General features: G+C 35.3%; 1 protein-coding gene across 6 annotated transcripts in view; it reads right to left on the bottom strand.

Moving 5' to 3' along the window:
• Nucleotides 1–26,965, bottom strand: part of LOC144295812 (phospholipid-transporting ATPase IB-like) — a 177,972-nt gene that overhangs the window by 115,949 nt on the left and 35,058 nt on the right. For all 6 annotated transcript variants that reach the window (XM_077868330.1, XM_077868334.1, XM_077868331.1 and 3 more), the window contains 12 exons: nucleotides 25,592–25,719; nucleotides 24,417–24,528; nucleotides 20,874–21,030; nucleotides 16,581–16,708; nucleotides 15,519–15,596; nucleotides 9,537–9,625; nucleotides 9,233–9,274; nucleotides 8,333–8,408; nucleotides 7,183–7,288; nucleotides 6,496–6,578; nucleotides 5,037–5,086; nucleotides 3,185–3,254 (listed from right to left, as the gene is read on the bottom strand). In XM_077868330.1, the coding sequence (XP_077724456.1) occupies nucleotides 3,185–3,254; nucleotides 5,037–5,086; nucleotides 6,496–6,578; nucleotides 7,183–7,288; nucleotides 8,333–8,408; nucleotides 9,233–9,274; nucleotides 9,537–9,625; nucleotides 15,519–15,596; nucleotides 16,581–16,708; nucleotides 20,874–21,030; nucleotides 24,417–24,528; nucleotides 25,592–25,719 (1,119 nt within the window). The remainder of the gene's footprint in view (nucleotides 1–3,184; nucleotides 3,255–5,036; nucleotides 5,087–6,495; nucleotides 6,579–7,182; nucleotides 7,289–8,332; nucleotides 8,409–9,232; nucleotides 9,275–9,536; nucleotides 9,626–15,518; nucleotides 15,597–16,580; nucleotides 16,709–20,873; nucleotides 21,031–24,416; nucleotides 24,529–25,591; nucleotides 25,720–26,965) is intronic.

Genomic DNA, 26,965 nt, shown 5'->3' with positions numbered 1-26,965 from the left:
TGAATGTTTATGCATCTAATAACATCGTTTTAAAATGAAGATAAAATAGAAGCAAATGCAATGAAGTAAAAACTAACAGAACTTCAAGATGAAAAACACAAATCAACAATGACAGTTGGGGGTTTCAATATCCCCCTTTCAATAATTGATAGAACAAGTAGACAAAAAATCATTAAGGATATGGAAGATTTGAATAACACTATCAATAAACTTGACTTAACTGATAGTTAATAAACTACTTTACCCCAAAACAGCAGAATACTCAGGTTTTTTAAGTGCATACAAAACATTTCCCATTAGATAGGTCAGTCTGAGCCATAAAACAAGTTCCAACAAAATTAAAAGGAGTCAAGTCATATAAAGTATGTTCTGTAATAAAATGGAATTATGTCATAAGTCAATTAAAGGAATATTTCTGGAAAATTCCTAAATATTTCAAAACTGACCCACTTCAAAATAACTCATGAGTCAAAGAAGAAATCAAAAGAAAACTTAGAATATTAGAATATTTTGAACTGACTGAAGATGAAAATGCAGCACAAATCAAAATTTGTGGCATGCTACTAAAGCAATAATTTGGAGGATATTTATAGCACTAAACATTGGTATTAAAAATAAATAAAAAAAAATAAAAATAAAAAATAAATCAAGTTTTGCCTTATGAAGCTAGAGAAAGAGGAGGAAATCAAACCACAAGTAAGCAAAGAATGGAAATAATAGAGAGTAGAAACAGATGAAACAGAAAACAGGGAAACATTAAGAAAAATCAAATCTGAAAGCAATTTCTTCAGGAAGATCAATAAAACCAAATAACTGAAAAAATGAATAAATAAAACCAATAACTGTCTAGCTAGCCTGCCCTCAGGTTCAGGTGGCTTTCTGGTAAATTTTAGCAAAGATTTTAAGAACAAATATTATCAATTCCACACACACTTTTCCAGAAAACTGAAATGGAAAGAGTACTCCCCATTAATTTTACAGGGCTAGAAGTGAAGAAAGAATAAACAGTTTAATAAATGGTGTTGGAGGGCAGCCTGGGTGGCTCAGCGGTTTAGTGCTGCCTTCGGCCCGGGGCGTGATCCTGAAGACTTGGGATCGAGTCCCATGTCAGGCTCCCTAAATGCAGTCTGCTTCTCCCTCTGCCTGTGTCTCTGCCTCTCTCTCTCTGTTTCTCATGAATAAGTAAATAAAATCTTTTAAAAATAAAAAAATGGTGCTGGAAAATTAAATATTCATCTGTAAAACATGAACTTATATCTCATACTATATCCACAAATCACTCAAGTTGGTTTCCAGAGGTAAACATAAACCCTAAAACTATAAAAGGAGGAGAAAACAAGCAGAAATCTTTGTGACCTTTAATTAGACAAAGATTTGTTAGATGGGTTGCTAAAAGCATGACCCATAAAGGAACAAACTGTTGAATTGGACTTCATCAAAATTATAAATGTCTGTTCTTCAAAGATGCTGTTAAGAGAATGAAAAGATAAGCCACAGATATTTGCAGATCATGTATTTGATAAGGGACCTATATCCAAAAGTTAAAAAAGAATTCTCAAAACTCAATAAAAAGAAAAACAAACAGTTATAAAAATAGGGCCAAATATTTAAACAGACGTTTCACCAAAGAAAATAATTGGGTAATGTGCAGAAAAGAGTTATCATCATAGGTCAGAGAAGGCTATCCTTAGAAAGACCTACTTATAAGGTTGGCTCTTGGCTGGTGTCTAAGGAATTTGGCTTGTATTCAATTCTCTGAACAGATATGAACTTCCCATGTGAAGCCTGCACATGGATTCCTCCAGACTCTGCTTGTGACTTTTCCCTTATAATCTGATTGTGTATCCTTGCTACATTACTGTAATACATCTTAGCCATGCATATAATCATGCATCCTTTTAGAGATTCACTAAAAAGATATGGGTAGTCTTGGGAACCCCAGCACAGATAGAAAACAAGCACATGAAAAGATGCTCACTGTCATCAGTCATGGCATGGAAATGTAAATTAAATTCACAATGATATACACACCTATTATAATGGCTAAAATTAAAGAGAATAACCATGTCAAGTGTTGGTGACAACTGCTGGTAGGAATGTGACCACAGTTTGGTGGTTTCTTAAAAGTTAAAATACACCTTCCATTGACCTAGCCATTTTACTGCTAGATATTTACCAAAGAGAAAGGAAACTATATGTTCATACAAGGACTGTACACAAATGTTTATAGGAACATTGTTTGTAGTAGACAAAACTGCAAACAAAAAGTCCATTAACAGGTGATGGATGAACAAACTGCTATATCCACACAATGGAATACCACTCAGCAAAATGAAGAAATGAACTACAATGTTTATGAATTTTAAAGTAATTATGAGTAGAAGAAGCCAGAGAAAAAGCCATACAACCTATATGACTTTATATAAAATTTAGTAAATGCAAATAAATGTATAGTGACAAAAAGCAGATTGGTGTCAAAACTTACCAAACTGTACATTTCAAATATGTGCAGTCTATTTTATGTCCCTTTTACCTGAATAAAGCTGTTTTTCTTTTAAGTACTTATGTCCGTGAACATATACACAAGTCTTAAAAAAAAGAAAAAAGGATTTATACAGGTAAAGCCATTTCCTGAGATTCACCAAATCTAAGCACTTTGGGCTTGAAACTGGGATCAAAATTCCTGTTTTAAACCCTTAGCATCAACAAGTTAATCATTTGTTTTCCACAAAGCAACTTAATAACAAATATTTCACTAACATTAAAGCTTAATAAACACTCTGGTGTGGGGGCAGCCTGGGTGGCTCAGCGGTTTAGCACCGCAATCAGCCCAGGGCCTGATTCTGGAGACCCGGGATCCAGTCCCACGATGGGCTCCCTGCATAGAGCCTGTTTCTCCCCTCTGCCTGTGTCTCTTCCTCTCTCTGTCTCTCATGAATAAATAAATAAAATCTTAAAAAAAAAAAAACTCTGGTGTGAACCACCATAAATTTCAATGCACTTGACTCTTAGGGAAGCTTTGAGGCTACTCTATTTCACTCTTGGATGATGCTGTCAACAACCAGTGGCAACAGCAGACACAAAGTAACAACATTTTAAAATATTCTGAAGTCATAAAAGGCTTCCTACAAGTTGTTGAAACAGTGGGAAGGAGTTAAGATGAATAATGAATCCCTATACTTACAGCCCCTTTACAGTAGAGCCGGAGATTTCCTGTAGGAGTTCGCACAATTACAGACATCCTTTTTCTATTACTAAAACAATATGAAATGTATTATTAACTTCTATGTTCCTCAGTACATGGTGCTCACACACACACTCAAAATCAAAGTTACAAGAATTCTCAAAGTCCTCAGCTGACCATTAGTGAAAAGGTCAATGTGTTTCTTGCTAGTCTCCGTTTCTTAAACTACTTTCTACCTACTTTCTACCTACTTTCTCAAACTGAGATTCTAATACAAATGTCCACCTTCTTCTACTATTTCCCAGTGACTCTCCTTTTCCTCCAGGGAAATGTATTGGCACAATACATTTGTCTCTATCAGGTAGACCTTCCTGTCCTCACCCTGCTGCATAGAGATATTAACCTGCTGGCTTGTAACTTTATGTATAGTTATTTTTATGTATAGTTCTGTCTCAAAGTCCTTTGGATTTTTTTCGTTTTGTTCTTGTTTTTTTTCTGATGGTAGAACCTAAACTCATGGATTTTATTCCTGATTTAGCAGGCCAGATAGGCTTGAAGATCTACCCTCTCCACCTTACCCCACACACTGCCAAAGTAAACTGGTCAAAATTGGTTGTTGTTTTTTTTCCTTCTTCCTCATCTTGTCATTCCCTGACCATCACCCTGGATGGCTCTCCATAGCCTATAACCACTTTTCAAGAGACCCAAACAAACTACCAGCAACTCAGCACCTTCTCAGGTATTTATCATATCTCGCGACCCTAAGTATTACACAATCCAAGGAGGGTTCCAGTGAGTAGTTCTACAGCTGAACATGTGAGCTAGAAAGTACTTGTCAAAAAGATAGGGACTAGCAATTGCTTTAACTACTTAGCTGTCAGAATACTACTAAAGACAACTGAGTCATTTAAGTGTCACCTAGCCAGAAGCTTATCTTTTAAGGACAGGAAATGAGTGCTCCAATAATAGTGATAATCAGATATTAAGTAAGGGGAAAGCTAGAATGAGCATCAAAATACATTTTCTTAAAATAAAGTTTTTAGAAAAACCTTTCCTAGAGAGAGGAAAAATTGGTAACAACTTTTCTGAGATTTAAAGCTTTTTTTAAAAAGATGTCATTGGCTAACAAGCCTTTTAAAAAATATGATTTTAAAAAATCATCTGGCCTTGAAAAGAATGAATTATTCTTTTTCTAATTTTCTAGAATTTCCTTTTCTAATTTTTCAGATTCCACATTAGAAATGCTCAGATAGTCTAAGCGATAAGACTTCCTGAGTATTCAAAACAGTACAAAGAAAATAAAATCATCGCCAATATCCTCACAATAGGCTTTGGGGATCAGGCCATAGTGGCTGAACCAGGAGGCCTTCTGAAGTCTCAGGGAAAAGGATTTGGACATACATTGTTTCCTTTGGGGGAAAAAATGAATTAATACACTATTTTTAAAGAAATAGTTTTGGGTTTATTGGTTAAAATAATGTTCACTATTCATCCATTCACCAAATGTTTATCAAGCACTTACTAGATACCAGATTCCATAGAAGGTGACTCTGGCCCTCCTGGAACTTAGGATCTAGTTGGCAACATAGTCAATAAGTAGTAACCCAGATGTAAAATCTCAAGTGTGACTCTGACAAGTGCTAGGAAGGAGAGGCGTGGGAACTCTTCTCAGTTACAAAAAGGGATTTGGCCTAATGATGAGCAAGCACCACGCTCAGATAAAGGGTGGAGGAAAGCTAACTAGAATTTTTGTATTCTGTATTCAAGTTTTGATTTGCATTATCAAATCTCAACTGAAGAGCCACAGAAGGAACCCTGGAGGATATGTGAACAGAACGAAAAGGTATCTTACCTAGAAAATTCCAGAATATTAAGAATTTCAAATGTGAAGTTTTCTCCCATCTACAGGAAGATAAGACAACGTCTTCTTACCCAAGGAAAAAACTACTCATCCTGCAAAATAGTTCACTCTCCCAGTCAGAAACAAATTTTACCCTACAACTACACATCTTTTTCAAAATAGAAATTTTCTTGCAAACCTGATGAGATAATGGTGCCCTCTTCTGGCAAGAACATTGTTTGCAAACTGGAATATGCAAAGATGCTTCTCACAGTACAAATTTAACACTAAAACACTCTTTTCAACATTTTATGAACTCTAATGTTGCAAGGGCATATGGAGCCAATGAAACAGTCAACAGACAGAAATTGGAAAATAAATCTTTTCATAAGATCGTACCAATCAAAAAAAATCCTTAACCCTTAGAGAATTTGAAGAGGTGTACATAAAGAGATGACATGCTGTAAAATGTTATATCAATAAAACTTGCATTCCTTTCTAAATTGTTCCAGCTACAGCCTCTTGACTTCCTATAGCCAGGATCAATTCACTAATAAGGTAATGCAGAATTTCAAATAATTTGAGAGTTCTCCATGTGGCATATACTATGGCTATAAGGATGAATAATAGTGAAAGGGAATATAAGGGAAGGGAGAAGAAATGTGTGGGAAATATCAGAAAGGGAGACAGAACATAAAGACTCCTAACTCTGGGAAACGAACTAGGGGTGGTGGAAGGGGAGGAGGGCGGGGGGTGGGGGTGAATGGGTGATGGGCACTGAGGGGGGCACTTGACGGGATGAGCAGTGGGTGTTATTCTGTATGTTAGTAAATTGAACACCAATAAAAAATAAATTTATTTTAAAAAACCTAAAAAAAAAAGATGAATCAATCAGTCCATTCTGCTCAGGACTGACTGTCCAGTAAACATCCTTAATGACTGCATTATTACTAGAAAAAAATTAGTATGTTGGGCATCATGTTTACATTGCTTCACTTCTTCCCCATAATATCAAAAGCTGTGATAAATGGTCATCAAGACAAAACAAGAAAAATATATACATAATATACATTACATTACATGAAATGAAAAATTTAACATAATAACAACTCACCAAAAAATAGCTTGAAAATTTTTAATTTTTCATTAAAAATAGTATCTCTCTTGATGACCTGTTGATTGTAATTCTTTGGAATAGCTCACTTTTATTGAGTACTTTCTCTGCTCAAAGCACTAATTCTGATTACTTTACATATATTAACTCCTTTAATCCTCACATAAACCCTATGACATGCATGTTAAGAAAACTGGGGCAAGCAGAGAAGTTAAGGAATATGCCTGAGAACAATGGTTGAGAAGGTGAGGGAATCCCAGGTACTGTGATTCTAGAGCTCCCCCATTCAACTACTCTATTTGTGTCTCTCTGGAAGGGATGTGTAAACCATGAGAAAGTGTTTAAGATACTACTCACAGCTTCTATGGTGACAGAGGTTGGTGTTCTTGTAGTAAAAACAAAACCAAGTTTCTTCACCCATTTCACTAAAGCTGCTTCATCTGTGAATAAAAAGTCTGTATTAATGGAGATTGACCAAATACATTAACACCAAATTTAATTTAAAACAGATTTCCATTCTCCAGCACTAAAATACCATGACTTTTTTTTTTTAATTTGGCTTTTTTTTTTTTTTTAATTTTAATTCCAATGCCCTTATCTAGGGACCAGAAAATATTCATGAAAGAGGAAATTTGGCTAATAGGCCTCTTTCATCAGGAATAAGATATATTTACCAGTTTAAAATCCTTTCTTAGTACTCATTATAATTTTGTTCTATTAGCCATTAATAGAATCATCACAAGATGTTGCAATGCCTTAACCTTACTCCTGCTTAGTGACTGGTTTTAACTAAATGTTCTATTGAACCCCAGCTCAGAGAGTGCCCCCCACCAGCCTCCTTATGGCAGCCTTTGAGGGTATAGGAAGCAGGAGCCCCAGAGCTACAGAGCAGCTCAAAACTGCACAGTACCATGAATAGCCCTGACCCATGAGAACTCTAGGGAAGGAGCAACACAGAAACAATCCAGAGATCAGGGGCAGCATCACCTCTTCTCAGGGTGCATCACAGGCCGGGTGCTTTAGGAACACACAGTACCTACCTACCTGGGGAGGAAGCCTGGTAGATTATTTTATCTTCATCTCTCTCAGGAATAACAGTGTGGCACACGCATAATAGGGTAAGAAATTCCTTTATATAATCTTTTGTGGGCTACAAAAAAGGCACAAAGCTAATGAGTCTCTGCCAACACCAGTGACATAAGCGTTATATATAGTCTGCGATTAGTATCGACAGTGGGTTTTCACTTCAGGCACCCACAGAATCAGGCAATGACTAAAAACCATGTCATGCATTCAAAATGTGTTTGTAGAGTGGCCACCAAGGCAGGGACAGTGCAGGGCTGGGGAGGCCTCAGTGAATAAGATGATCCTGCTCTCTTGGAGCCTCTGTGCTCACTGGGGCAATGGGTTTTCTCAAAACTGAAAGAAACAAAGAGGGCTTGTCACAGAGAAAAGAGGGGCATATTTGAGGTAGGTGACCAGGAAAACAAAAAACAACACATCGAAGAGATCATATTTAACTTCAGACCTAAATGGAAAGGTTAGTTGGCAGTGTTCATTGACATGTGACTGTGGCACACACAGTCAAAGGGAAGAGCACTTCAAAGGCCCCAAGGCAAGAAAACTGAGTCATGGGTTTGTGAGCTTCAAGACAAGTGTGACTCCAGCATCTTGAGCAAAGGAACAATGACACAGAATGAGGTTGGAGAGAAAGTCACAGTAATGAGATAGGATTTAATCTGTAGGGGGTGGGGGTGCCAGTTCTCTGAAGGTTTTTAAGCAAAGGGAGGACATGTACACCTTTATGTTCTAAAAGATCACTTCTATTTTTGAGAAGATTTCAAATCAAGTGGATAAGTATCTTAAAATTGGTTAAGTGAAGATCTTGGTGACATACAATAGTACCCAATAGCTTAGAAACATTTAGAGACTTTCTTACAGAGATTGCTACATGGTAAAATAAAATGTTCTTGTATAATGTTTGGATTCATTCCCACTAAGTTTAGCAACGCACGCCCCCCACCCCCATGATAGCAGTACAAAATCCGATGTTTATGATATTAACATCAAAAAAATTTTTCAAGACTCCTTCCTGGCTCAGAAAATTATACCTTATGATAAACCATATAGATGTGTTAAAGTTGTGCAGCATTACCATTACTGTGTCAACTTTGAGTGAAAATAGCAGACTTACATGACCATTCTCAAAGTTCTGCAGTAATGTTGGGTCATTAAATTCGTAGGACTCTGTGAGGACAGAGGGTGACAGACTGAGGAAGAACAGAGAAGATTTGCTGTAAATAAAATTTCCTGATGGTACCAGTCGGCAATCACATGGATCTTAAGCAAACACACAGCCCCTTGTCCTGTTTTCAGTAAGTTACACTACACAGTATATAGAGCTACTGCTGACCCTTGAACAACATGGGTAGGAACTGGGTGGGTCCACTAATACAGATTTTTCTTGTACAGTAAATGTATTTTGTCTTCTTTGTAATTGTCTTAATAACATTTCCTTTTCTCTAGCTTTATTGTAAGAGCACAGTATAATATATATATATATATACACACAAAATATGTGTTAATCAACTGTTTATATTATAATCAGTAAGGCTTCTGGTCCAACAGGTAGCCTCTTAGTAGTTAATTGTGGAGTTAAAAGCTATACATAGATTTTTCAACTGCTGGGAAAAGTCAGTACCCCTAACCTGTGTGTTATTCAGGGGTGAACTGTATAATAAATATTTTAAGTTCTGTCCATTTATAATCCTCTCAGGCCTCAAGTTGCAAAATGGCACTAGAAAATGCCTAAATTAAAAAAAAAAAAAAGAAAATGTCTAAATCTGTGTTGAATATCATGTAGTTTAAGACACAGAGTTTAAGACAGAGTAACTAAAAAAGCAATAAATCAAAGTCTGAATTTTGGGTTCTTTGAATATCACATGGGGAGATTTCTGGGAACTGCCTTTGGAGGTCTGGGACAAGGGACAGCTGTGTTATACATCAGAACTCTAGTACTGATTTTTTTAAAAAGTCCATTGTGGGGGGGGGGGAAGGAACATGGGCAAAGTAGAAAAGAATGTTGTCTAGTTACCTTAATTTTTTTGTATCGACATCACTTTTGTCTGACTGATTCCTGAGGAAAAATGAAAGAGGAAATATAATGGTTTTAAGACTGTAGCTATAAAATGCCTTAGGGATCCTAGCCACATATAAAAGCAGACATAAGCCATATATTTTTAACAACTGCAAATTTTCATTTAGGTTTAAGTTTTAATTTCATTCAGTTATAACTATGTTATTAGAAATTCATATAAGTTTTGAAGTAAATAAAGGCTAATTAATTTGTTAAGAAAAAATGAGAATTTTCAACAGAGCATGGCAATAAAAACACTTACCCATATATTATACCTGCAATGGAACATTTCTTAAATTTCATAATATTGCAAGTGAGGGTTCCTGTTTTATCAGAAAATAAGTATTTTACCTAAATAAGGAAAAAATAAACATGATAAACAACATAAATATAAAATATATTTAGAGAGCAAAGACAAAATTAAGTTCTTTCTCTTGAAATCCTCAAAATATTTGAACTTTAAGGAAACAAGAAGTTCAATCTATAAGAATTCTACCTTTAAGAATTACACTTCTTTTAGAGATTCTATTCTCTGTTTTATACTACAGGTAAAATTCTATGTTAATATGCAAAGTAAATTTCAAGCCATCAAACCTAAGAAAATCAGAAGTTCAAGTTCATTTTTTTTGCCACAAGAAATTTCATCAAATGTCTCTTGAAAAAATTGAGATTTATAGACAGACAGATACACACATCCACACCCCAAAACCAAAGACACCATAAGAAAAAAATTACAAGCCAATATCCCTGATGAACATAGATGCAAAAATACTTGACGAAATATTAGCCAATCAAATTCAACAGTACATTGAAAGGGTCACACAACATAATCAAGTAGAATTCATTCCAGGGATACAAGAACAGTTCAATAAATCAGTCAATGGGATATACCACATTAACAAAATAAAGAATATAAATCATATGACCATATCAATAGGCACAGAAAAAGCACTTCACAATATTCAACAAAAACTCACAATGAAGTGGGACTAAGGGAAACAAACCTCAGCATAATAAAGGCCAGTATAACAAGCTTGCTGCTAACACTAAAGGTCAATGGTGAAAAGCTGAAAGCTTTTGCTCTAAGATTAGAAACAAGAAAGATCATCTACTCTCACCACTTTGTTCAACATAGCCTGTCCAGAGCAATTAGGCAAGAAATTTAATTTCTTCCAAATTAAAAAGGCATTCAAATTTAAAAGGAAGAAGTAAAACTGTCACTATCTACGGATGACATTTTACATATAGAAAATCTTAAAGAGGGCAGCCCGGGTGGCTCAGCGGTTTAGCAGCGCCGTCAGCCCAGAGCGTGATTCTGGAGACTCGGGATCAAGTCCCATGTTGGGCTCCCTGCATGGAGCCTGCTTCTCGCTCTGCCTGTGTCTCTGCCTCTCTCTCTCTCTGTGTGTCTCTTATGAATAAATAAATAAAATCTTAAAAAAAAAGAAAAAGAAAATCTTAAAGATTACAACAAAACCCCATTTGAATTAATGGATTCAATAAAGTTGCAGGGTCAGCCCCGGTGGCCCAGCGATTTAGTGCCACCTTCAGCCCGGGGTGTGATCCTGGAGACCCAGGATCAAGTCCCACATCAGGCTCCCTGCATGGAGCCTGCTTCTCCCTCTGCTTGTGTCTCTGCCTCTCTCTCTCTATGTCTGTCATGAATAAATAAATAAAATCTTTTAAAAAAATAATAAAGTTGCAGGATATAAAGTCAACATACAGAAATCTATTGTATTTTGTTTTCTTTTTTAAAAATTATTTATGAATTTTTTTAAATAGACTTTTTATAGCAGTTTTAGGTTCATACTAAAATTGAGTAGAAAATACAGAGTTATCTTCTGCACCCACACATGCACAGCCTCCCTTACTATTGATATCCTGCCCCAGAGTGGTACATCTGTTATAATGAATGAACTTACACTGCCTTATCATTATTACTGAAGTCGATAGTTTACATTATGGTTAACTCTATTTTTATTTCAATTTTTACTTTTATTTATTTTTCAAATTTTATTTAAATTCTAGTCAGTCAACATATAGTATAATATTGCATTTCTATACATTAATAATGAACACCAGAAAAAAAGGAATTAACAATTTCATTGACAGTTACATCAAAAAGAACAAAAAAACCTAAGAATAAATTTAATCAAGAAAATGAAAGACCTATACACTGATGAGAGAAAGTGAGAAAGACACAAATAAATGGAAAGATATTCCACATTCATGCATTGGAGGAATTAACATTGTTAAAATATCCATACTACCCAAAGCAAACTACAGATTCAATGTAATCCCTATCAAGATTCCAATGGTATTTTTCACAGATTTAGAACAAAATGTATATGGAATCATGAAAGACCCCAAATAACCAAGGCAGTCTTGAGAAAGAAGAACTAAGCTGGAGGCATCATGCTTCTTAATTTCAAACTACATTACAAAACTATAGAAATCCAAATGTATGCTATTGGCATGAGAACAGACACATAGATCAATGGAACAGAATAAAGAACTCAGAAATAAGCAATGCACCTCTTATCAATTAATTTAGAACAAAGGAGCCAAAAATAAATGATAGGGACAGTACAGTTTCTTCAATAAATGGTTTTCAATAAATAAATGACAGTCTCTTCAATAAACTAGGCAACCATATGCAAAAGAATAAAACTGGACAACTTTCTTACACTATATACAAATTAACTCAAAATTGATGAAAGACTTGAACAGAAGAACCTGAAACCATGAAACTAGAAGAAAACACAGGTAGTAGCTCTTCGACATCAGTATTGGTGATGATGTCTTGGATTTGACACTAAAAACTAAGGCAATATGGAGCGCCTAGGTGGTTCAGTTGGTTAGGCAACTGCCTTCAGCTCAGGTCATGATCCTAGGGTTCTGGAATTGAGCCCCACACCTTGTGCTCCCTGCTCAGCTAGGAGCCCATTTTTTCCCTCTTCCTCTGCCTCTACCTCTCCCCCCAGTTCGTGTACTCTCTCTTGCTCTGCTCTCTCTCTCAAATAAGTAAATAAAATCTTTAATAAATAAAAAGCTTCTGCAAAGCAAACCACCAACAAAATGACAAGGTAACACAATGAATGGAAAAAAAAATATTTGCAAATCATATATTTGATGAGGAGGGTTAATATTCAAAATATATGAAGAACTTCTACAACTCCACTACAAAATAACAATCCAATTTAAAAAATAAGAGAACGTCAATAGACATTTTTCCAAAGAAGACATACAAATAGCCAACAGACACATGAAAAGATGCTCAGCATCACTAATCATCAGGGAAATGCAAATCAGAACAGATAACCATCAGAACCATAATGAGACATCACTTCACACCTATTAGAATGGTTATTAACCAAAAGACAAAAAATAACAAGGAGCACCTGGGTGGCTCATTCAGTTAAGCATCTGTCTTCAGCTCAGGTCATGATCCCAGAGTCTCAGCATGGAGCCTGCTTGTCCTTCTCTCTCTGCACCACCCCTACCTCACTTGTGTTCTCTTGCTTGCTCTCTCTCTCTCTCTCTCTCTCTCTCTCAAATAAATAAATACAACCTTTAAAAAAAAAAGACAAAAAATAACAAGTGTTGGCAAGGATATGGAGAAAAAAAGAACACTTATATACTGTTGGTGCGAATGTAAATTGGGGCAACCACCATGGAAAACAGCTTGGAGACTCCTCAAAAAATTAAAACTAGAACTACCATATGATCCAGCAATTCCACTTCTGGGTATTTATCGGAAGAAAATGAAAACACTAACTCAAAAAGATATATGCACCCCCATGTTCATGGCAGCATATGTACAATAGCAAGATGTCTGTCGATGGATGAATGGATAAAGAAAATGGTATATATATAATGATACATAATTATATACACACATACACACTTACACAAAAATTTAGCTATGAGAAAAAAAGAAATCTTGCCATTTGTATAAAGAAAAAAGACTTTGAGGGCATTATGCTACCTGAAATAAATCAGACAAAGAAAGACAAATACCACATGTGTGATCTGAAAAAGAAAAATAACTAAACTCATAATTACAGAGAACAAATTGGTGGTTATCACAGGCAAGGAGTGGTAGATAAGCAAAATGGGTGAGGAGGGGGTCAAAAGGTACAAATTTCCAGTTATAAAATATGGAAATCCTGAGGATCTAATGTATAGCATGGTGATTATAGTTAATAATACTATATTGCAAGTTCAAAAAAAATACTATATTGCATATTCAAAAGTTCTCATCACTAGAACTCTGTAAGTAATGTATGGTGATGGATGTTAATCAGATGTATCATGATGGTCATTTTCCAATATTTATAAATATCAAACCATTACATTTTCTTTTGTCTTCTTCAAACCATTATGTTGTATACCTGAAACTAATATAATCATAAATGTCAATTATACCTCAATAAAAAAGGAAAAGAGGCAATGTTAAAGCATTTTTTATTATTGTAGAAAAATGTATTTGGATAGAATTTACCATTTTAACCATTTTTTAAGTGTTATTGAGCACATTCACATACAATCATCCCCACCATCCATCTCCAGAACTTTTTCATCATCCCAAACTGAAACCTCCTACCAACTCAACAATACAGTAACTCTCCATTCTCTCCTGTCCCCATAGCCCCAGGTAACCACTATACTGCTTCCTGACTCTATAAGTCTATTTCAGGTACATATAAGTGGAATCATATACTGTTTGTCCTTTTGTGTCTGGCATGTTTCATTTAGTGCGATAGGCACAGTCTATCTATGTTGTAGCATGTTTCTGAATTTCATTCATTTTCAGGGCTGAATAATATTCTATTGGTATGTATTTAACATATTTTGTTTACTCATTTATCTATTGATGGACATTTTGGTTGTTTCCACCTTTTAGCTATTGTGAATAATGCTGCTAAGAACGTTTGTGTACAATACCTGTTTGAGTCCCTACGTTCAATTCTTTCATGAAAATATCCAAAAGTAGAATTGTTGTAACATGTGGAGTCCTTGGTTTAATTTTTTGAGGTTTCACCATACTGTTTTCCACAGTGACTGCATCATTCTACATTTTCACCAGTTTTACACAAGGGTTCTGCTTTCTCCATGTCCTCTTGAACACTTTTTGTTCTCTGTTGTTATTATTGTTTTATAGTAGCCATCCTTTTGGGCATGAAGTGGTGTCTCAGAGTGGTTTTCATTTGCATTTCCTTAAAGATTAGTGATGTTGACCATCTTTTCATGTGCTTATTGTCCATTTACATATATTCTTTAGAGAAATGTCTTTTAAAATCCCTTGCCAATTCTTGAATTGGGTTATTTGTGGTTTTGCTGTTGAATTGTAGGTGATTTTAAATATATTCTGAATATTGAAACTCTATTGTCTTCTGTTGTCAATATCACTGATTTCTGCTCTTACCTTTGTATATTACCTACATACACAACATAATTAATTTTTAAAGCTTGAGTTCCACAGGCAGTTTTATTATATTTAATTACTACCCTAAAAAGGCTAGAGTCAACTGACTAGGCAAGGTGGATAAAGTGATCTTTTCCCAACTGTCAACAGAAATCATATGTTCTATAGAATTAGTAAATAATCAGATTTTCATGAGCAGAAAAGTTGCTAGAAAGCTGATGGTTCCATCCTCCTTCATCTTTAGTTGTCCAAGGTAAAAAGGCTGTTCATGTTCTCAGATCAGTTATTTCCAGGTGCCAGAAACCTTCTAAAATAAATATTTCCTGAAAACTCACTATTCAAATGATACTACACAATGTAATCATAAGTTAGAAATCATATATGCAAATTACTGGTTATAATTATTAGTATTAATTAAACCCCTTCTTCATACCAGGTACTGTGCTGAGTGTATCACAAATACATTATGTCATGAAATCCTCCAGGAGCATGGCCACCAGTGCCAGGTCCCCAAGCTCCTGTGACTCCTGAAAGCTAACTGAAAATTTGAGAGCCAACTGAAAGCTTCCCTGCCTGCCTCTCCAGCTCCTCTATTCTTTCATAAGTACATGAATAATCTGCATTACTTCCATTCTACTTGCAACCCATGTTGCATTATCAATGTTTTTAACAAACCGCACTTTTGAAGCTCCATATGGATATCATATTAACTATAGCCTATGGCTGAATTCAGCACTTTGACCTTGCACATGCTCTTCCTAGATCCACCTTCTTCAAAGTTCTTGTCACATACTCAGTCCCTGAAGAGACCCTCACCTGCCCAAGCTCTTCATTAAGGTTGGATGTTCTAGCAATGGCATAGATATTATTTTCTTTGTAATGCATATCTTCATCCTGCAAGAAATGAAACAAAATAGCCAAGCCACAGTCAGAACAAGGTTCAAAATTTCTTCAGGTCGACTGTACTACCACTGGTTTTCTGACATGACTGACACAAGAAAATTCAAAATGGCAAGTCTAGAATACCTATAGAGTCTTGGGTGCTAGTTTCTCATATACACTGGCAGAGCTAATTCAGAGAGACAATGCTATGTAAAAACAAATGTCAGTATGTTGTTGGTTTGGTATTAGAAGACTAGGCTTCCAAATCCTGGCTCTAACTCAGATACTCTGTGGGATCCTGAGTGTGATTTGCAGCTACTACATCTACAAAATCAGAGCAATAGCACAGATCTCATAGCACTACTGTGAAAATTGAATGAGAATACACTTAAAAGCACTCTGTCTCATTTTGCGGTTGTTAAAAATAACAGTACCCTTCAAGTGATGGTAATTCATTGACATATGGAGATCATTTTAATGAGACATCTAGAAAAATTTTATTTCCAAGTCTTTTAAAATATAACAAAATTGCAAACATACATTCAAATTGGAAAATTCAGTTACATGTTACTAAGTATTAAGTGAATGCATGGTTTTCACTTAAGAAATCTTTTCCTTAATTTGAAATGATTCTGGAATAGCTGTTTCTGTCACTCTTGCCAAGATAAATAAATCTATTATAAGTCTACTGGACCCTCCTCCTCTAGAGTATCTTAAATTTTAAGGAGCTATCTCTTTACAGTTGCTGCTAAGCCACTAGTTCTTAAATCTTTCCTCTCAGCTAGAAAAAATATATTTTAAAAAATGGTGTCTTCAAGAGTGACAGAGAGAGGTACAAGGCATGGCTGAGTTAGGCTGACACCAATGTTTGGCTTTCCTGTCAAAAGCACAACTGTCCCAAGGACTAGCATCGTGGTAAGATTATACTGATTTTTAAAACCGAAGCCACAGACCAAGAGAGAACTGTTTGTTAAACTTTCCGATTTCAATACTCACCCAGTTTATAAACATGGCCTGAACATATTTCACAATTTCCAGAGTGACCAGTAGACTAATGGGAATGAGATTGTGGTATAGGATGATGAACACCAATAAGTCAAACCCTAAGCTGTGGGAGCTGTAATCTGTGGGAGAAGATCAGAGGAAACATGTCACAGCTTCAGGCAATATCTTTATTCATCTTTGTTTGCATTATTACTTTTTAAAATTGTGAAAATTTCTCCATGAAAATTATTAGAAGCGTAATTAAATGGATACATCAAAATGGTTTTTAAAGTATCAGTTAAGCACCAACTATGTAAAGGATGTTTGACACGTATCAACATACAAGATCTAATAAGAGTAGACCCTGCCCTCAAGGAGCACTGGATGCAGCTTGAGAAAGTAAGATGAGTCAATAATTATGGCACAATGAATTCCACAATAGCCTTGAACATGAAGAGTAGCAACAATAACACAAAGTGGAGGGCCAAGAGAGAGGGCACAGCAAAGTTTTGAAGAAGGGAGTTTGTTAAATGGAGACAATGAAGTGAAGAGAATTATGAAGATCTTTTATTTAGCTGGAACTATGTAGCTTGAAGACAGAAATAATTAATGATTTTGAAAACTCAGGGAATGAAGGAAAATGAAACCAAAAGGAAAAGAAAAAAAAAGAATATACTTTGTAAAACCTAGTGATAAAAGCTCTTCATTAAGGTTGGATTTTAAAGAGATAAATATGTTTGAGAGAGTAGTTTTTCAATAAAAATTCATTCTAACTTCACAGAAATTTACTGAAAAATACCTAGAAGGTATTCAGGGGACATATACCTACTGCTTTATATATGTCATTCTGAAAACTTACATCTCAATCTTAAATATTAAATTTATATGTTGAGTTATGGGAGAAGGAGTAATAACTGAAAAGATTCCAGTTATAAAAACACAAATTAATTTGTAAAATTTAATTAATTAAACACAAATGTGTACATATGGGGACAAAATTAAGTAATAATTTAAGTTAAAATTTTATATTCATTTTTCCTAAAAAGGGGGCACACTTGTGATTTAGAACAACAGTAGTTAAATACAGATTTCTAAACTCCATCAATTTAAAAGTCGAATTTAATTCACTACAATTTCTATTCAAATTGTTATCACTGTGAGTTTTCTAGCTTTCCCTTACTTGCCATGATTATACTTTTATACTTACTGTATAATTTTAAGATCATGAATTATTCTTCTAGGCATACTAGAGGCAGATATTATTATAACTGTTTTAATAATAAACAGTCATGAGACAGAGAAGCAGACAGGAGATCTTTAGTGCTTTCCTACATTTTATTAATTACTGAAAATAAGGTTATACTTTAGTTACCCAATACCATTTTCTTCTTTTGGATTAGAATGTCCTGGGTAGAGAAATATAGTTCAGAGCCAATTACGGGTTCTCATTCCAAACAAACCACTAAGTTCCTCTATACTTTTTGGTAAAAATACAGAGTCTATTTTACTTTCACAAAACAAGGGACTGGACTAGAAAACTATACAGTTCTGCTTCTAAATATAAAATTATTTATTTTAGCCAAAAAATTACTGAGTTTCTATTATGAAACAGCACTGTTCTTGGAGTTAAAGATTACAGTGCTTCCTGTCTTCAAAAATTCACAATCTAGCTGGGGGCAGGAGACACAAGCAATAATAATAAAACATGGAAATGGAATGATATCTATTAAGGATATTACAGAAGCCAAGAGGGTTCCTAATTAAATTAAGAGAGAAAGATAAGATATGGGAAATGCTACAGGAGAAGGTAATATCTCATCTTGGACTGAAATGAGAAATGACAGGTATCCAGTCAAGAAGGGACCAGAGACACTTTTGAGGCAGAAGGAAGGAACACATGATAAAAGGCGTAGAGATGCTGAAGCAACTGGTAGATGGAAGGATCATGAAAGAGAACAAAAGTTAGTCTTCTGTGAATAGAGACTAAGTATTCAGGAAGGGGTGGTAGGATATCAGGTGATAGAGTTAGGACCAGGTTATAAAAGTCCTGAGTGCCATGCTATGTAGATTTATCTTGACCCTGTAGGCCAGGAATCTACAGCCAGAGTGTAAATATTTTAGGTTTTTCAGGACATACAGTCTCTGTTTTTAACTACTCAACCTTGCTATTGTAGCGTTAAAGGCAATCACAGATAATACATAAATGAATAAGTACAGCCATGTTCCAATAAAACTTTATTTACAAAAGCAAGCAGTGGGGCATCAGGCAGTAGTCTACCAAGCCATTATAGACAATAGGATACACTGAAGCTACTGCATGTATTCTTAACTACTTTTTATCTACATCTTTCTAGAAACTGTATGAAGAATGAATTTGAGTGGAATTTGACTGAGGGCTGGAAAACCAGTTGGAGAATTGTAGCAGTAGTCCAGGGATGAAAAAGAGGGTACACACAGGGAAAATATTGAAAAGATGAAATGAACAAGACTTTGGGACTGATTGGATGATGAAGACCACGAGGGTATGAGTGGAGAAAAGAGGAGGAAGCTGAGAAGGAGGGGTAAGAGTGACCTTTATGTTTCAGCTTGGATGATGGTTGGATAGCAGTACCTACAATTTACATAGAGAATACTGAAAATAGACACTGGTTTGGGGGGAAAAAGATGAATTTAGTTTTGTACATGCTGAGTTAAGAAGTCTACATGATACCTGGAAAGCAATATCCAGGAAACAATAAGTTAGTAATTCATAGAGTGATCTGAGCTGGAGCCAAACAGGTAGAAGACATCAACTGATGGATGGCAGTTGAGATTATTAGAGCGAGTGAGCTCTGTTAGAAGGATCTAGTTGGACAAGATAATCCCTAAGAAGCTGGTGAAGGTCCTTCTGCAGGAAAAAAACAATGCAAATATACATAAATGAATGAAATTTTCACAAAATTCTCAAGATTTATGGACCCAAGTTGAGACATTCTTGGTTAACCTAGGATCCTGAAAAGCACTAGTATTTAAAAGGTGGATCAATGTTTCTACGAATCAAATAGAGAAGAGTGGGTTTTTTTTTTTTAAAAAAATAAGACGGTAGTGTAGGTCCAAATGGATTCCACTTAAAAAATGACCATTGGGTTTGGCAATTACAAATTGATTCCTACCCTTGAGCCACAATTCCAGTAGACTGATTGAAGTGGCTTGCAGATGAAATGGACTCAAGAGTGACCAGGATGTAAGAAAATAGAAACAGTGAGGGTTGTGTCTTCTTTCAAGAAGTCTGATCAGAAGGTAAGTACAGGTCATTTGTAGGGTATGCAGAACTTGACACATTTTATCGACATCAAAATATCAGTATGGCTGTGTTTCAATAAAACTTTATTTTTGTAAGACTTTTGTAAGAATTTATATCTGTTTCTAAATAAGATAATATTCACAGCCCTGGGCTAGGGCAAATTAAATAAGCATATTAAATTGAGATTACTTTTTTGGAATCACTGAAAATCTAAAAGCTTGAGATAGAAACTGAATAGGTACCATTTAGAAACCCAAACTGCATAAGAATGAATCTTTTATTTTTTTTATCCAACCTACAAAGTATTTATCTTAGCTTCTATATTTTTAAGATGCTCCCAGACAGATCCTCTCAAGGGAAGTTAGAACAATAAAATCTCCAGCTGATAGATGAGAAAAGGCAGAAAGATGCATGATGGTTAATTCTGAAAACATGGAAAGATAGAAGTGAAAAAAAAAAAAAAGACAACTTTGAATGCCAAGTATCAGTTTACCTTTAAGTCTTTTGCTGACCTTCTGGTCAATTTAACCACTGAATCCCCTGTGGGGCCCCTTGTCCTCATTTTCTTGGCATCATTCATTGTATGCAGAGCACTGTACTAACCCAGTGAGGTGGGTATTATCCCCATTTTCGAATGAGGGAAGCCAAGCTCAAAGAAATAAAAAGCTTTGTCCAAGTTCTCCTGTTGATGAAGAAGTGGGCCTTGTCTGTCTGGCTCCCATCTCTTTCCTCTGCCTGTATCCTCCCTCTCCTTTATTCTGGAAAGCCAAGATTATGCGGAACTGGCAGAACAATGTCAAGAAGGAAACACTCGGTTTCTAAATTCATTAATCCTCAGCATCTCAGAAAACAAACAATAACAATAACAACAACAAAAAAAAAAAAACAAAAAAAAAAAACCACCACCAGTTAAAACAAGGGCCTTCCCTTTCAAATAAAAACATGGAAACAAGTGTTTAAAGTCATTTTAGAAGCATTACAACTCCCCAAATGGTAGCTCCTTACCACCCCCAGACACTTACCTTTTGTCCCGAAGTACCAAGTGCCTTCTACATTCCAGAGTATGGCTCCCACGCAGCTCACCAGGGACATGGCCAGAAGCAGCACGAACAACACCAGGATCTGCACATTGGTCACCTTCTCAACACGTGATTTCTTGAGAGGCGATTTGATAGAATTCTGCAAAATAACACATGCACACGCACCAAAGAGAATGAAAAGCCATCAGAGGAATTATCATGCATGAATATTTTGGTGGCAGGAAGAAGTAAAAAATCCCAACAGGTGAAAAGGAGAACATATATTTTGCCAAATAACTGCCACGACTAAAAGTGTGCCACAGTGCTGAATGACATGGCTTCTCCACATTCAGTCCTTAAAGCATCTGTTACTAATTCAAAAAGAACATATTCATGCAAGCAATCTATCAACTGAGAGTTCTAGGATATAAAAAAAAAAAATCAAATGTATTAAATCAGACAGTCTAGGTGATCTTTGGTACAGAACCCCCCCACCAAAAAAAAAAAAAAAAAGACAGTACTAATTTATTGGCTTTGGTATTTATAGTTTTTGAATTATTTCTGGTTTAAAAAGCATAGAAAGATACCTTTCAAAATATTCGAGATTTTACCAGTACAATAATTGCTCTGACACACGCATATTTTAGGGAAACCAAAGCTTTGGATTAGGGCTGCATTGAGAGTTTCAAATAATAATTTTCTATTACCATTTCAAGTTTGCCCATAAATTCCTGATAATTGCCTGTAGAAGTCTACTGAAATGTTGGCAAATAAATGTACATTTAGTTTTTTAATATATAACACATAATTGGCAAGCATATAGATATATACAGATAAAGAGATATTTAACTTTTCAAACACACTTTGCCAGATTGTTTGCCATTTCTACATTTTTTTAAGGTAGAAGCATAAATCTTCAAAATCTACAAGCTATGAAAATATGAGTTAGTAATCTAAATTACTCAACTTTTTTTTACAAAGCATAGGAATAAGATTTTTATGATCCTAGGTTTAACTTCATTAAGCATATTATTAGTGAATGTCTGTGCATGTGTGTGCACATAATTTAAAATATATATACTTATGTATATCATCTCCAAAGCAATCATGTCATTCCTCCTCTTTTGTTAACCTATATAAGTAATGTCTTCAAATGTTACACAATATAGAACAGATTCCAGCTAAGTGGGTTCTACTTAAAATCTTTCAGTAAGGAAATATTGACATTTACTAGTTCTTTCTTTCCTAAAGTCATGAAAAAGCCCTCTTTGAGATTTCTGCTATTCTGAAATGACACAATCAACATGTATAATACACATTTGCAATGATTTACACCCATAGAATAATGTGTTAGAGAAGGATGCACTTTCTCACGAGCTGCAGCACAGACAAGCCACACTGGGAGGATAATGGAGCGGTCTTCTTAAATTAACAGGAGGACATTGAAACCTAAGATGCAATGTTGTATAACCAGGTGTACAATTAAGTAATACAGCATAATAATTTGAAGTGTACTGTTGGAGGGTTGTCCATTTTACAACTGAATCATGGGTCATGATTATGTGGGTTCTATGTTGCCCTTGGTTCCCTGTCCAAATACAAACTTCTGTTTGTAGATAGTGTTTATATCATTTCTTAGTCTGGGGTTCTCAGTATACAGAGGACAAGGAAAATGTACATGTTAATGCATCATTGTGGGGTACAATCCAGGGCAGGAAGAATGGAGGAAAAAGAAAAGTGAGACAAGAAATCAGGAAGCAAACAGAGTGGGATGTCACTGACTGGTCATAGTTTTGCAAGAAAATGTATCCAGGTCCTCAGTCATGCAGCTCCCCAACTTTTCCCAGACTAGTCTGTCACCATTCCATACCTTTTTCTCTGCCATTTACAAGACAGTCACACTAAATTGCATTCCTCAATTGGATACATGCCAATTCTTGGTCTACTGCTCTCCTATCTGCCTCCCTTTTTTTTCTGAACCTCACCATGCCCTTGACACTTCCATGTATTCTATTCAGCCTTCAGGTCTTGCTTTACATGTTACTTCCCCACAAGAGCCTCAACATCAGGTCACATGGAGCTCCTATGTAGACACAGAGCATCTTATACTTACCCCTCCTGAGTGACCTCTTGCTATTATTATCTTGACTATCTTTCTTCACACACTACAAGTAACTCAAGGGCAGGCAAGTGCCCTTGAGCCAACTATACCCCCAAGTTCTTAGTACAGTGTCTGGCATTATATAGGTACTAAAGAGATATTTGTAGAATGAACAGTCCAAACCAAATGTTTTATTTTAGTGGATGGCATAATGGGTAGACTTATTGTCAAGTTACTTCTCATTAACAATAAACATGCAAAAAAGTTCCTACTCCAAAACAAAGTTGTCTTAAGGGATTCTTGAAACACAATGATTGATTTTTAGGCACACAATTTAGTGATTCAACACTTCCATACAACACCTGGAATACATCACAACAAGTACACTCTTTAATCCCCATCATCTATTTAATCCATCCCCTCACCCATCTCTCCCTAACGGGACTTTAAATAAAAACTTGAAAAAAATATGCTGCCTTTTTTATTTTCAATACTGTCAATGCTAGAGATATATCTTGTATTAAAAAAAGCAGCTATCCATGTTCACTGCAGCGATATTTATAATAGTTTCTCTCCCCTAGACTTTTTAATGTACCTATGTCATTTCCAACATTAAAGATTGGTTGATTATTGATTTCAGAGAGAGAGAGGAAGAGAGAGAGTGCATGCATGCACATGAGCAGGGAGAGGGGCAAAGGGATAGAGAGAGAGAATCTCAAGCAAACTCAGCTCTGAGAATGAAGCCAGGTGTGGAGCTCGATCCTACTACCCTGTGATCATGACCTGAACCAAAATCAAGAGTCAGAAGCTCAACCAACTGAGCCACCCAGGTGTCCCTCCACATGTTTATATAGAATGTAATTTTAAGTCTTCAATAGCAATTCACATAATATTCTGTACAGATTGATGATACTATTTTTGCCAACACAAAATGTTTTCCATACATTTATGTGTCTATATACATATTATTAAATATTTGTTCATTATGCAATAAAAAAGAAAGAGAGAGAGAGAAAAAAAGAAAGAAAGAAAGAAAGAAAGAAAGAAAGAAAGAAAGAAAGAAAGAAGAAAGAAAGAAAGAAAGAAAGAAGGAAGGAAGGAAGGAAGGAAGGAAGGAAGGAAGGAAGGAAGGAAGAAAGAAGAAAGAAAGAAAGAAAGAAAGAAAGAAAGAAAGAAAGAAAGAAAGAAAGAAAGAAAGAAAGACAATTGAGAGGAATGGTACATGATGGTAAGAATTTACACAGAACTTCTAATGTCATTTTGGCCAAAATAATCTTATCACAAATGGGAGGCATATAGACTGAAATGAAATATGGATCTCCCTTCAAACTTCAGGTTAGTAAACAGAAATAAGCTTCCTAAATTTAAGAGATAAATGCTAAACCCCTCACTTCATGAAAAAAGAAAAAATGTAGAGGTAATACTGTCATCACAAATTATTTTACCTGCATGAATTTGGTTTCAAATCCAGTGTAAACAACTATGCCAAGGACCCACTGAGTATTTTTAAGTTGTGTACCTCTTAGCAAGACCTGATCAGGCCCAATTGGAACAGGGCTAAAAATAAAGAAGAACATTTATAAATTACCAAAAATAGTTTTTTTCCTTTTTTTTTTTTCACAATGCATAGCAAGCCTAAGCTTTCATCTTATATATATTTCCTTTTGTCAAGTCCAACTGTAAGGGGAAGTAGCAATAAAACAAATGTGTTTTCATAGAAAGTACCTCCTTCTAAAAGAGGATGGAAAAAATTGTGTTATCATCCATTTCTCACTAACCCAAAGTTATGTCGATTAAAATTTGAGAAAGAAAATATCTCTTATACCTAGAGAGACTACAAAACTTATTGTCAAGTAAGAAGAAGAATAAACACCTGTGTGCCAACTTGGTAACCTATAGAAAAGATTACACGTGGTCATTCAGAGCACACAAAACAAGCTCAGTCTGCCATATTTACCTGTCCTCCTCTGCTCCCGCACAGGCTGACTCATTATATAAAAGATGTTTCTATAAAAGTCTTAGGTGGAAGCTAAGTAGAAGTGGAGCAGAAATTAGGAAAAATCCTTCATCATTGTCAAACTGAATCCTTAGTGGGTTCTCTTCTTAGATGACTTTCAAAACCTTATTCTTCCCACTAATTGACCCCAAGAAATGTGCTAAGTGCTTGTATACAAAAGGAACTTGGACCAGACTTCTCAAGCCCTTCCATTTGCAGGTACACTGATTAAGAAAATGCCATACATTTTCCTCTTCCACTTAAGAACTCCTTTTTTTTCTTTTTATATCAATATACTGATGCCTCAAGTAAAAAAAAAAATGAAAAAGTATAAAGGTTTAAAATGTTACCAACCAAGAGAACAAAAACTTCCATATTTTCTGTTCCATTAAAAAAAAAATGTTTGGGGCAGCCTGAGTGGTTCAGTGGTTTAGCACCACCTTCAGCCCAGGGCCTGATCCTGGGGGCCCAGGATCGAGTCCCATGTCGGACTCCCTGCATGGAGCCTGCTTCTCCCTCTGCCTGTGTCTCTACCTCTCTCTCTCTCTCTCTCTCTGTGTGTGTCTCTCATGAATAAATAAATAAAATCTTAAAATAAAATGTTTGAGGAGAGAAAGATGATACCTTTCATCATTTAGATACAAGGTTCCAATGAAGGTATTGAAATGACGATTAGGTCCTTCACATTCTATTTTTCCAGATAGGCTTGACAATTGCCTTTCTGTTTGCATTTGAGCTGTTTCTAACAAAGCCTGTAAAATAAAGTCAAAGTTAAAAAAATGAAAATAAAAATTTAATGGCAAATTTCAATGTCTCTAGTAGTTAATAAAATAAAATTATGAAAATCAGGATCTAAAAATGTATTGCACTTAACAGATAATAAATAATGTATATCAAACTTTAACATAAACTTTGTTAGAAAACTGCCATACCAGAATTTTGCAAATAACTTTAATAAGGTTGAAAGGAGTAGAAAAGTTAAGTTTTCATCACCTCTGTATGAAAATAACACTTTTGAAAGTGAAGTCACTATAACCAAACATCATATCACATTTGATACATTTATGCCTTTAGTTGATGATGTTGAACTCTGGACCACGCTAAGAGCAGCAAGGATCTAGAATAGCGATTCCAGATTTTTGCATCATCAGATTCACCTGGAAGTCTTGTTAAAATACAGATTGCTGAGATGTACACCCAAGGTTTTTTTTCAGTAGGTCTGGGGCAGGGCACTAGAATTCACATTTCCAAAAGGATGGTGATGCTGCTGGTCCAGGGATCACCTGGAGAAACACTGACCTAAGGAATTTCTCATTGCAATAAGATGATCCCAACTTTCCAGAGAGAAAAAGTAGATCATCTTTGGGAAAACAAGAATCAAATTGTCATCAGTCTTTTTAACAGCAATATGAGATACAGGAAGACAGTGAATTTTTATTTTTAATTATCTAAATAAAAGACCCTTTAAATTTAAATGTTATATCTTCCCAAATATCAAACAAAGGCGAATATATAATGCAAATATTCTCAGGCATGCAAACAATGTCTTAGAGGTTTCGATGCTCAGAAACCAACATTGAAACAGTCTGGGATGAACTTCTGTTAATCAAAAGATGCCTTAAAGAAAACATAAGAGCAAGTTACCAACTGGGTAAGTGTCTTCTAGACGTTTGTAACACATATAACTGACAAAGAATTGGTATGAAAAATATGTAAAGAAATTATATAAACCAATAAAAATTACAAATATCTCAATATATAAGTGAACAAACCACATGAACAAGTACTTCCTAAAGAAAATTTGTATTGCCAGTAAGCTCAAAAACAGATGTTCAAGTGATATATTAATGAATTTAAAAAGAAAAAGCATTATTACATCGGTAGAGGCTGAAAAAATTAGTAAAAGGCGTAAGATGTATTCTGGAAAAATAAAACTCTTAGCAAAACTTCACAAATTTGATAAAAAGCAAACAAAAAGCAACTATTCACACTTAGCTA

This window comes from Canis aureus, chromosome 24 (genome assembly GCF_053574225.1).
Source record: "Canis aureus isolate CA01 chromosome 24, VMU_Caureus_v.1.0, whole genome shotgun sequence".
Taxonomy (NCBI): domain Eukaryota; kingdom Metazoa; phylum Chordata; class Mammalia; order Carnivora; family Canidae; genus Canis; species Canis aureus.
The sequence above is the reverse complement of the archived record's forward strand: the minus strand, read 5'-3'. Positions and strand labels throughout refer to the sequence as shown.